Genomic DNA, 13289 nt, shown 5'->3' on the forward strand with positions numbered 1-13289 from the left:
GTATTTAATTAGACTATATTGTGTTTTTAATTTGTACTTGACAAAATGGGATTTTAATTCTATGTTTGTACTATCCAAAATTTTTAAGTGTCACATTGTCATACTCATTGTTTTGAATTTTAATGGGGGCCCCCGTATTTTAGTCAGGTCTTATTGTATACTGAATTTTAATCCACTAGCTGAGGAAGAGAATGCATAATATTCTCGAAACATGTACTAGATGTTAAGGTGAAAGGTAAATAAATGAATAGTATTGACTAGGCGGACTATCTTCCAACATATTTACTGTTACTAAGTCAATACGGATCCAATCCCGACCATCATGGTCAAGATTATTAATAATGATTATGCCAGCCAGGTTAGAAAAATGATAAACAAATTTAGGAACACCAAGGTTAAAATTCTTAGTACTTCAAAAGACCTGAACTTTCTTAAGAAATGTATTAAAAGTGACGTTATACCTAAACATTTGAATTCCGTACAAAAGAGAGGTAGATTGCTGCGTCATGAAATGAGAACACAGCGGAAAGCAAATCACTTGTGGATTAAAGATGAAATCAGGTTCTTACACCTTAAAAAAACGAAGCTGAAAAACACGCTTCATGAATTACACCTACTCATCACTAGTCAAATTTCGACCCTGGAATGGGAGGAGGCGCAATTTAACATTGACCTCTCATTATTTACAATATTAAAGAAAAAACAAGATATTTTAGATAGAAAATACCAGAGGCTCATTGAAGACAAATGCATCACCAAAGATGAAATACGAAATAACAACACATACACGACAACACACACATTTTATCCGCCACTCAAAAACCTGACCAACGTTGATTTCAACGATGACAAAGTCGAAATCTTAAGTAAGGGTCCCAAACATAACTGGCCACACCCAAATAAGACTGTCCAAAATAGAGAACTAGTGAAACTGATGGCGGAATCTGAAGTAGCAATTGCAGAGGTACCCATAGACGAACAAGAGAACATGAGGTTCGAGACTAAAAATAAAATTTGTAAAATAATGGAACATAAAACCATCGCAGATACCCACACTAATAACAATCTCCGAAAGATTAATAAGAAGATTAAAGATAATAACATAATTGTCACGAAAGCTGACATGGGTAACACTATAGTTTTAATGAATAAAGATGATTACATCAGTAAAACGAATGATTTCCTGAAGGGAGACAACTTTCGTCAGATAAAGAAGGACCCCACTAACAACATGCAAAAGACTTTCAAACAAATTTTAGCTAACACTAATTTTTTGATGAATTCGAATGAAACAAAACGCTTGGTAAATATGAACCCAAGATTACCGAAATTGAGGGCTATGCCTAAGGTACACAAAGAAGGCATGCCTATTAGACCGATTGTTAACTTCAGAAACAGTCCTACATATAAAACGGCCAAATTTGTACACACGTTTTTAAAGAAACATTACAGATTTAATGTAGATACAAGTCTCCACAATACCGTAGATTTTTGTGACAGGACAAAAAATTTAATTTTATCGCAATATAATACTATCCATAGCTTTGATGTGAAAGATATGTACTCGAATATTCCGATCACGGAGACTATCAACATTGTTAAGAACAACTTAAACACACATAGTTCGTTGAGTAAAGTAGAAATTGATGAATTCATCAACTTATTAAAGTTTATATTAGAAAACAATTTTTTTACTTTCAACAACAACGTGTACAAACAAGTTAATGGGTTGGCCATGGGATCACCAGCATCTGGTATCCTTGCAGATATATTTATGGACCATATGGAATCTAATAAAATAATCGGTAAAATAAAAGGATTAGACTTATGGTTGTTTTCACACCAGGCAAATGCCGGGGCTGTACCTTAATTAAGGCCACGGCCGCTTCCTTCCACTTCCTAGGCCTTTCCCATCCCATCGTCGCCATAAGACATATGTGTCGGTGCGACGTAAAGCAAAAAAAAAAAAAAAAGACTTATGGTTAAGGTTTGTTGATGACGCGTTCGCTATCATTAACGAACAAGAACTCAAGCCAAACGAACTGTTAGACCAATTAAACAACCTTGATAAACATATAATGTTTACAATAGAGTCGGAAGATAATAAAAGTCTAAACTACTTAGACGTAACATTAACTAGAGACAATAAAAACCTGATTTACCAAGTATTTAGAAAACCTACACACACAGATGTTGTTATTAGGAAAGACTCGAACCACCCAGGAGAACATAAGAAAGCGGCATTTTACAGCTTCATCAATAGAGCAGTAAGAATACCATTAAACAGAAATGATTTTAATAAAGAGATAAACATTATACAAGATATTGCCAAAAGAAACGGTTTCCCCAAAAGCTATGTCAATAGGATAAAGAGTAAGGTCGTGAATAGACCTAACACCCTACTTGTAAATAAGGAAGAAAAAAAGAAATTCGCTACATTTCACTTACATTAATAAACAATCAAACAGTTTGGCTAAACTATTTAGAAAACACAATATCCACGTATCCTTTAGGACAGACAATAATAATAATAATTTATTGTTCAATTCGAATAGTGTAAACACCAACAGTAGGTTCAGTAAATCAGGAGTATACAAACTGTCGTGCCAAGATTGCGGAAAAAAATATGTCGGACAGTCAGGTAGAAGTGTGGTGGTACGGTATAAAGAGCATGTCAGTGCACGAAAACATTCTAGATACTCTGCAATGTGTGAACACATGCATGAAAGCAACCATCATTTCACAAATATTGAACGTGATATGACTTTATTACATTCATTAAGCAAAGGCAAACAAATGAATGCCCTAGAGAAATTAGAAATATACAAATTGCAAAAATTTGATAATGAGAACAACCTAAATGAACACATTGCAGAAGACAATCAGTTGTTTAAATTTGTAACCCAATACCCTAGTAAGAGGCCAAATGATGTCAAGCGTTTAAGGGGGGAAGTATGACTGTAGTATCAGGGGCGGTTCATTCCACCCCTCCTTCCATCCAACACGCAACCCAATGTAATTCTGTAACCAGTTGCCATACAACATCAGGTGCCTCAACATCTATCTAACACATGCATGCCACACGTAATATTTACATCATCACACTGGTAAGGTTTAATATTTTTACCCCGTTGTATTCTCATTTGTTCATGTTGGAGCCTTTTGTTAATTTTTAATTCATTTCCTTTTTATAAACCATTTTAACCTATTTTCAACCTGGCTGCATAATACATCTATCAACCGTAGATAATGGCAGGACTCCAAGTTTTAACGCAACTTCATTTATTCTTGTACAAATCCAATTGAACTACGCAAGATAGTATTATAATTCCTAGGACACCGTAAATTCACATCATTATACAACGCTGTGTCCAATATTTTAATTTAAATAGACATCATTTTAACATCCATTAACGGTGGATATCGGCAGGACTTCTAGTTTTAATGCAATTTCATTCATCCTTAACTCAACATTTTTGAACTACGCAAGGCAACTTCAAGGACACTGTGAATTCATATCATCACAAGACGTTGTATTTAATTAGACTATATTGTGTTTTTAATTTGTACTTGACAAAATGGGATTTTAATTCTATGTTTGTACTATCCAAAATTTTTAAGTGTCACATTGTCATACTCATTGTTTTGAATTTTAATGGGGGCCCCCGTATTTTAGTCAGGTCTTATTGTATACTGAATTTTAATCCACTAGCTGAGGAAGAGAATGCATAATATTCTCGAAACATGTACTAGATGTTAAGGTGAAAGGTAAATAAATGAATAGTATTGACTAGGCCAAGATTCAACAACTCAAAACATTCTTCTGAATAATATATCAGCCCAAGTTATTGTAACATCTCCTTCCTGAAGCTGTAGGTACAAATTCATCAGTTCTTCTAACACATTATACATAAATGCTATATCCTTCTGGGACTCAGTTTACTCCAAGCACAGATACAGTCCTGTAAAATAATCGATTCCTTTCATTAACTAATCATGCGATTCCTCGTAAGGAAGTCGAAAAATTTAAGAAACAAGATTTCCGCTTCTGGAGGTGCACCTGACCCTGAGGTTCATTCAGCCTACACCTAAAATTGGTACTAGGATAATTCCTGGGGGCAAAGGTGACCAGGCATGTAGCTAACCACTCTACCCCACAAAGTGTCAAGGTTGTGGTAAACAGTGGAATCTTAAAATTAATCCAGAGAAAACCAGAGTTATGGTGTGTAAAACCAAAAAGTGAACTGTGGTGGATGGGTAAGACAAAATTAGAAGTTGTTAAAAATTTGAATACCCAGGGACTATTATAAGCAGCAATGGCTGAGGGACAGAACATGATAAAGAGAGCAAAAATGAAGGGAATAAGCACTCTGGTTAGTATAAAAATTCTGGATAGGAAGATGTCAAAAGTTGAATACAAAATTCAGATAAATGTAATTAAATCAGTAGTTAATAATAATTTCCTATGGCTGTTTCTAGCCAGGTGCAGCCCTTGTAAGGCAGACCGTCCAATGAGGGAGGGTGGCATCTGCCATGTGTAGGTAACTGCGTGTTATTGTGGTGGAGGATAATGTTATTTGTGGTGTGTGAGTTGCGCGGGTGTTCGGGACAGCACAGACACCCAGTTTCTGAGCCAAGGGAATTAACCATTTAAGGTTAAAATCTCTGACTCGGCTAGGAATTAAATCCGGAACTCTCTGGACCAAAGGCCAATGCGCTAACTATTTAGCCACGCAGCCAGACAATTCAGTAGTTAAAATGAAGTTATTGTACGGAGCAGAAATTTGACAAGTAGATGATGGAATTGTAGCATTAGATGTAGTCTTAAGAAAAAATATGCCAAAATAATAATAAGAATGCCAAGCTATACTGCAAACAGTGGAGGGAGAATGATATGTGAACGGGTGGGTATACAGGTAGATATTGTTAAACGAATAGTTAAATAATTGGTTGAGGCTAAAAAACGAAGACAGGAGGTGAAATTCTAAGGATAGCATACCAGCACAAAATGAAACATCACAACGAGGGCTATTGGGAGGATGGGGTGAAGAGGCACAGTGTATTATGATTTTAGTTCTTCAGGACGAATATTTCAGTTCCCTATGGGAATCAAAATCTACATCTTCTGATGGCCTAACAGGCATCAGTTTTTATAATAGGAACCAGGTTTCTCATAATGTATTGGCACTGCCAGTGGCTCCTATTAGCCTACGCAGTTGCCTCCACTATATGCACTAGCCACGCGTCTTGGTAGGTGTGCTAGTTACCAACTGATGAGCCCAAGAATGAATTAGCAGTAAAATTTTTCCCACTTACATTGGGATTATAAATTTACTCATTCAAGACAAATATTCGAGGTTCCCTATGGGATCAAAATCTGCACCTAAGGGTTCAAATCATTCTTTTCTGCCTCACTGCGATAATCATATTATTATTATTACTGGATCAGTAATCAGTGCTCAAATATGGCAGAAGTACACAAAATCATTTAGACCATTTTGCTTCTCACACATTGTTCACAAAACATTGTAATCCATCAACTTCACAATTGAATCATGTATGCCATTTTGGCCATACATCAAAGAACATTGAACATGAATGTCTAGCTAGTTTCACATTCAAGAAATCAAAAACTCATTTCTTTTGAACATACTAAACACAGCAACATAAACTAATGCTTTCAGAATGCCATCTTTGGTTTGTCAACATACTTACTCTCAGCCTGTGCATTTTATTGACAAGGAATTGGTATAAAATGTTATAACAAGAATAGAGGAAGAAGTATATGCTCACTGTACATAAATGTAATATAAGGGAGTGACTGTAATATAAATTGTTTTGAAACAGGATCTAGTACATCATCACCACAGCTCTACGTTCAACCAATGGATCCTGGTCTCAACAGCAGAAATGGAATGGTTACTCCCACATATCATTTGCGGGCAAGTAAGTATCTCAAAATGGAAGCTGCGTCAGTTTCAGTACACATTAAACCAGTACGTGCATTCATTTTTGTAGACTGATACTCACCTGGCGGCTTAATGCAACCTTACATTTATTCACATAAATTCTTTTTCCATCAGTAACTCACTACACACTCTTCCTGTTAGGTATATTTTCCCCCTAAAAGCTGGAAGTATAGCGTCTGCAATAATAAAGGCTCCATTGTTATAATTGGTCTTATTGACTCTCACAAATTCCTTAAAAACATACAGTATAATCAGGTAAAAAACCTCAACATCTAGACTAGGGGCTTCCAATTTGTAAGGGCTCGAGGGCCACATGGGAAACCTTAGGTATGATTGCAGGACACACATTAATAATAGTGGAATAATAATAATAATTAATAATAATGGAATAATATGCATAGTTCAATTGAAATGAAGGTTTAATAATTTTAAATGCTTAAAACATTATTTTACAGTTGCTTGTATGTATGTTCAGTCATCAGCCCTGTAGCATAAACTGGCTCAAATTTCAAAATTATTTATTGGTGCAGAACTTGAAACTATCTAGTTTATTAACGCTGTGGGACAGCAATGGCATATAACCTGAATGGCACAGACGTGGTATGTAAGGTTCCGCAAAAACAAATTACAGACGGTTAATGTTCAATACTTAAATAGAGTTTGATTATGGCTTATCAAATCGTTCTGACGTAAACCCTTCAGAGTGTAGGCATATAATCAATGAGGTCAGAAAAGTCGCTATCGGGAATCAAATAATAAACTATTGTAATAAGAGCAGAACAGGGTAGCGGTGCTGGAAAAGTGAGAGGGATCCGTGGTAGGTACCAAAAAAAACAAAAAAACAAAAAAACAAGAAACAAATTGGGAAAGACAAAAAACTAGTAAAAGAGCAGGCGATTTTTTTCAACAAACATATTACTACCATTACCAATGACAACACGATGGAACAATTTATCCAATCAGTATTCATGAAATCTGACAAATAGTTTGTGAGGCATGAAGCTCGCCAATTAGATATGAAAAGAAAAAGAATGCATCTCAAAGAGGCTTTTAAAACACAATGACTAGATTTGTGTAGAATCAGATTCTAAGAAATTTTACCATCAAGAAACACACACATTATAATTTAATAGAAATTTACAAACATTAAGGGAATTAAACATTACTCATCCAAAAATCTAAGTTCGAATGCTACAATAAAACTACACCTCCAGAGTGTATTCAAAAGTATTACACAAAATATTGAACAAGAATATTAAAAAGAGAGGATGATCAGTAAGAATTACGCAGGGTAAGGAGGGGCGGGAAAGAGAGAGAAAAGGAAAAGAATGCTGCTTGAAAACAAAATATACCCATGAAATATAAAGAATGCACTAAAACATGGTGCACTAAGTTTGCTTAGAGAAATTTGAATAGTATTAAAGTTCTTATCTACATCTTGATGTTCTGAGCAACGAGTCCAAGTTAATTTTGAAGAGAACAAGAGTTTAAGTTCTCGTGAAACAAAGGACGAATCACTAACCACCAAAAGGCAGTAAAAATACAAGTGTCAACAGTGCCTAAAGGGCAAACAGGAGCGATGAAGTTCCTACATGAATATAACATATAAGTTTATTTTTGCTGCTCACTTAGTCCTCATGCTGTTAGATATTTCCTGATAAGAGGGAAAAGTAAATAAGGTCCGTTCAAATAGCACGTACTATGTTGGGACTCCCTCCACTCCAAACCACAGTTGATGCCAGACTAATTTCACAGGGCAATCGTTGGCCCATTTATATGATATAGATGTTGATTCCCATTTATAGACAGACACATGCTCAGTCGATGCACTAGAAGGAAATTCATGATGTAGTGTAGAAACAGCTGGAGCAAGAGTGTGCACAGTGTACAGTGGGACCATGCTGGTGGCGGACCACGAGGCAGGCAGGCGAGAAGATAGCACAGCGTATGTACTAAATATACGTAGTAGCAAAAAGCGGATGGCGATGGCAGACGGAGCAGATGAACAGGTAGAAAATAAAATAGTAGATACTCGTAGATTAGAAAGAACATGTTACAGCCCTAAGGCTCGTTGGTTCCTCAACAGTCCGCCATCAGCTGTTGTAGATGGCGTAGGCATCACTGAAGAGGTGTATTAGGGAAATGAGGAGCGAGGTAGTTTCCCATTGCTTTCCTCACCGAGCTAGAAGTTGCTATTACATATCAGTCTGCAAGCCCACTGAAATACATGCACCAACTGACCCTATGAGCAACATTTTCACACCATTCACAGCAGGGACTGGCTGCATGAGCAATGGCATTATTAGCATTGGTCATACCTCAGTCATTTTCATATTGTCAAAGCAAGGATAAGACAGAGGCAGATCAATGAAAGTAACAAAATTTCTCTAGCCTATACCTGAAGACTTAGTGCACTGTAAACACTAGGTCCTGCCAGCAAAAGCATACAATTGCATAAAAGACTGAAATTAAACATAAATATTATTATAGCCAGGGCAATTGAATGTGGAAGAAGAACACCCAACAATGTCAGTTGATTTGAATTATTTTACAAATGACGAAATGTAAAAAATAAAAAAATACCCAAAGACAAACTGAAATGAATAATATAGTGAAAACAAAACTTAAAGAAGCACAACTTAGTGCGAGTAGTGGGAAGGGAACAATGATATACAGTTGTAAGAGGCTAAAATCCCAGCAATGTACTTCCAGGAGTACTTGCCTGAGTGTGCAGCACTATGTACCAGCCATTAGTACCAATGAGAGAAGAGCGAAGAATTGAAACCGCTTCTTACACCAATGGCTTCCTTAGTATTCACTTATTCTTATGAATCTTTCTTTATTTGTGTCAGAAGTACCAACTTTTCATACAGATATTTAAAAAATATGATATCTACATTCCTACTATACAAATATACAGGTCTATTATACAAACATTCACAGATAAAGCAACAATTTGAGAGCTAGATGATTCTTGCCCAGTATTGGGCGACGTGAATAGTGTTGGGGAGGCTGCAATCAAGTCTTTCATAGTGCACATTGAAGGACATAAAACACACTGATATAGATGTTGGATCGCCTGTGTGAAAGAATGCAACCCTGTCTTGCACCTTACTGAATAATGGTTCTGTCCCTAAATCTCACTTTAGCTCTCTGCTGCCATTACAAGTTCATAATGACACAAATATTTCTACTATCTTCATTTATGGTTTTTAAAATTTCTCTTAGCTTAGTATAGATAGTAGAGATAGTAAAGATCATGCATACTGAATTTACTAACATATAATCTTAAACATATATATACATTCCAGTACATGAAATTTGCTTTTGTACAGGAATACCTCGTTCTACACCAGAACCGAAATTTGCATCAAGTGCTTCAATTATTCGAAGTAATACAGCAGTAAGAAATGCCTCAAAGGAGACTCAGACAGGTGGAGGTATGTGCGATCCCATGTTTATATTTCTAACTAACTCAACTCTCAGTAACTTTTATAACATTTTAATTTCTGCCTCCATCCATATGTGGTTTCTGTTTGTTTGATTTTTTTAATTTATCATTATTGCCTTTCTGGACAACATAGGTCTCAGTTTTCCAACCATGTTCATGTATCCTTACACACATATCCTTCTTTCTCTTGATATGAGAATTTCTTCTTTCCTCTGACCGTGGTTGCTGCTTCACAGGCTTGACGTCGTCATGAGTTACCCTCCTGTTCTTCATGTTTCTGTCCACTACATCTTGTTTTGTTATTCGACTCAGTGTTAAATCTTCAGTCACTTCTTTCTGCCATGTACGTTTGTCTTTGAGCTACAAAACTTGCGTCAGGATCCTCTTTATCAACCTGTTGTGTTTTATGCAAAGCACATGGCCAGGGAGTGTCAGTTATCTTTCCCTAATGGTATCCATTATCTTTCCCACCTTATTATGCATGTCATCGTTCTTCCTGAGCTGAGTCCCAAGATCCTTTCCCTTATCCTTCGTTCTAGCTTCTTGATGGTGTATTTCTCAAGCTCAACATTTCAGACATGTAGAACGTTTGGTCTTACAATGGTCTGGCGGTGGCATCTCTTGGCTCCCCATGACAGTGCTTTCTTGTTATAGGTTGCAAGGGTTTCTATGTAAGCTGATTTCATTTTAGTTAATCTCTCAGCCACACCTTGCTTCTTCATATTCATCATGTCCAACCACTCTCCTAGGTACCTACTTAAGGGTTTCAACCATTGAATGTCACCCTACGTTGTTCTTATCTTGGTCAGGCTATCCTTAACGTTGGTCATGAGTTTTTATTCCTTATTACATAAATCAGTTCCCAGTCATCAAAACTCTAATCTTACAGACTTTTTCCAACCAACTGGATTGATCAGAATTCAATTTTTGATAGCTGTAAAGAGTTTTGTGTTGGTCACTGATTACCTTGACCAGGGTGATATTGATGTGGTACTCATTCAAGAAACACATTCTGCTGAAGAAGATAGCTAAGCAAGAGAGGGAAGATCTATGGTTATAGTATTATTGGTGCTACCTTTGATAATGTATATGGTATTGCTACATATGCCTGTAACAACTTGGAGTAGGTTAGTTTATCTCATCTAGTACAATTAATAATATTCATACTGTAACAATAAAACTGCAAGATGTAACCATCGTAAATAGCTACAAACCTCCAGCCATCTGCTTGCCAACCCCAGCTCTTCCAGATGCAAGTCATCCAACTATCTATGCTGGCGACTTCAACAGCCACCATGAAACTTGGAAATATGCAAGAAACCTTTAGTAGAATGGTCAGAAGACCAAAATGTACATCTTATATTTGATGCAAAAGACAAAGGCATGTTTAGATCTGCTGCTGGGAAGCGAGAGTCCAACCCAGACCCATGATGAGAGAAGTTTTGGGGGACTTTCCAAATAGTCAACACAGACCAATCTTCCTTGAGATGGGCATCTCTGTTCCCTTAATTACATCTTTCCCACGCCCACGCTGGAACTTTAAAAAGGCAAACTGGACGAAATTCTCTGAAGAGCTGGACAAATGCATCAGATGGATTCCTGCAATCAGCAATAATTATCAGAGATTTGTAGGGCTTGTGAAATCAGTAGCCAAAAAGCACATCCCAAGAGGTTACAGGAAAGAATACATTCCTGGATGGAGTGAACAGAGCGATGCCCTATACAAAGATGCTCTTGAAACAGGTGCCCATATGACTGGTGAGGAACTATTATGGAGTCTGAATGAAAATCGTAGACAGAAATGGACAGAAACAGTTAGTAACTTGGATTTCTCTCATTCCAGTAGAGAAGCCTGGAGTCTACTGAGAAAACTTGGAGGAAGCTCAACAGGAGTTAAAAAGCATACAAAAATGGTGAAAAAGAACCTAAGGATGCTTAAACGTACCTCTCCAACCTCTTCCGAGTACTCTGAAGCCTTCACGATTGACGAGGTTGATACAGCATTAAAGGACATGAAAGTTGGTAAGGCACCAGGTTTTGATGGAATACATCCTGAATTTATTGCAAATATGGGACGGAATGCGAGAAGGTGGTTGACATGCTTCTTTACTCACATAATTCAGACAGGTATTCTTCCTAAGAAGTTTAAGAAGTCTAAAATCCTTGCCATATTGAAACCTGGCAAACCAAAAGATATACCACAAAACTACTAACCAATCGCTCTCCTCAATTGTTGCTATAAACTCCTTGAAAGACTACTATACAATAGAATAAGCATTGTAATTAATCAACATATTCCTATTAACCAAGCTGCACTCACAACATGCACTGAAGCAGGCTTTCAGCAACAGTTGAATACCTCTGGAGTATTTTTATCTTTCTGCTGCTTTAGAGAGAAGGGCTGCTGTATAAACTGCTTCAGTTATTACCATGCAAAATCACGGTACAATTAATTGGAAACATGCTTAATAATAGACTCTTTCAGGTTATTCTAGGCAATAGGACTAGCAAGCTGAGAAGATTGAATAATGGTCTCCCTCAAGGATCAGTCTTGGCTCCTCACCTCTTCAATCTGTATGTATCAGATTTGCCACCAATGAAATCTAGGAAATTTTGCTATGCTGATGATATAGCTTTAACTACAAATCATAATAACCTGAAAGAAACGGAGAACATTTTAACTGATGGCCTTTCCATTCTTAGTGACTATTTTTGGAAATGGAAACTCCAACCAAACACCAGCAAAACTGAGGTGTCCTGCTTTCATTTAAATAACAAAATGGCAAGCTGTACTCTCCAAGTGTCAGCCCCAGGGGCTCTGAACTTTGGAGCGTGGTTTGGCGACCACGGGGCCCTCAGCTGAGTCCTGGCATTGCTTCCACTTACTTGTGCCAGGCTCCTCACATTCATCTATCCTATCCGACCTCCCTTGGTCAACTCTTGTTCCTTTCCGACCCCGACGCTATTAGGTTTGCGAGGGCTAGGGAGTCTTTCATTTTCATGCCCTTCGCGGCCCTTGTCTTTCTTTGGCCGATACCTTCATTTTCCGAAGTGTCAGACCCCTTCCATTTTTCCTCTCTGATTAGTGTTACATAGAGGATGGTTGCCTAGTTGTACTTCCTCTTAAAACAATAATCACCACCACCACCTCTCCAAGTGTCTTTTAACGGTAAGGTCCTCAGACTCAATGACTACCCAGAGTACTTAGGTATAACATTAGATCGGACACTCTCCTTCAGGCAACAGATAGTAAATACAGCAGCAAAGATTAGGAGTCGTAACAACATTCTGCAGAAGTTGTGTGGTACAACCTGGGGTGCTTCTGCAACTACCTTGAGGTGTTCTGCCCTTGGTTTAGTTTTCTCTGCAGCAGAATATTGTGCTCCTTTGTGGATCAACAGCTGCCATGTGAAACTTGTGGACACTCAACTCAACAACACAATGAGGATTATTTCAGGTGTAATAAGATCAACTCCTACACACTGGCTTCCTGTCTTGAGTAACATCATGCCTCCTTCATTCTGTAGAGCATAAGCACTGTTGAGAGAATACTCCAAGATAAATGAGAACCCTGATTCGCCCATCCACTCCAATATTCCTGACCTTCAGAGGAGCCAGTTGAAATCTAGACATCCGTCAGTTAAGTTTGCTCAGAAGCTCACAGAAGACAATTTCAACCCCTATGCCCAATGGAAGGAAGAATGGATCTCAAAAACAGGTGAACATCTCTGGCCTTTCTTCCCACCTAATTTGAGGTCTGATCTCCCAAGAAGAACTTGGACCATCCTTGATAGGATTCGATGTGGTCATGGAGTGTGTGCTGCATCTCTGTATAAATGGGGAAAGTTACAATCCCCCAAGTGTGACTG

At 37.5% G+C, this 13289-nt stretch overlaps 1 protein-coding gene across 1 annotated transcript in view; it reads left to right on the forward strand.

The window, feature by feature from the left end:
• The window catches only part of LOC136875416 (SUN domain-containing protein 3), a 205185-nt gene that overhangs the window by 15747 nt on the left and 176149 nt on the right, over positions 1-13289 (forward strand). The window contains exons 4-5 of the mRNA XM_067148972.2: positions 5848-5946; positions 9305-9409. Of these exons, the coding sequence (XP_067005073.2) occupies positions 5848-5946; positions 9305-9409 (204 nt within the window). The remainder of the gene's footprint in view (positions 1-5847; positions 5947-9304; positions 9410-13289) is intronic.

Source organism: Anabrus simplex, chromosome 6 (genome assembly GCF_040414725.1).
Source record: "Anabrus simplex isolate iqAnaSimp1 chromosome 6, ASM4041472v1, whole genome shotgun sequence".
Lineage (NCBI taxonomy): Eukaryota > Metazoa > Arthropoda > Insecta > Orthoptera > Tettigoniidae > Anabrus > Anabrus simplex.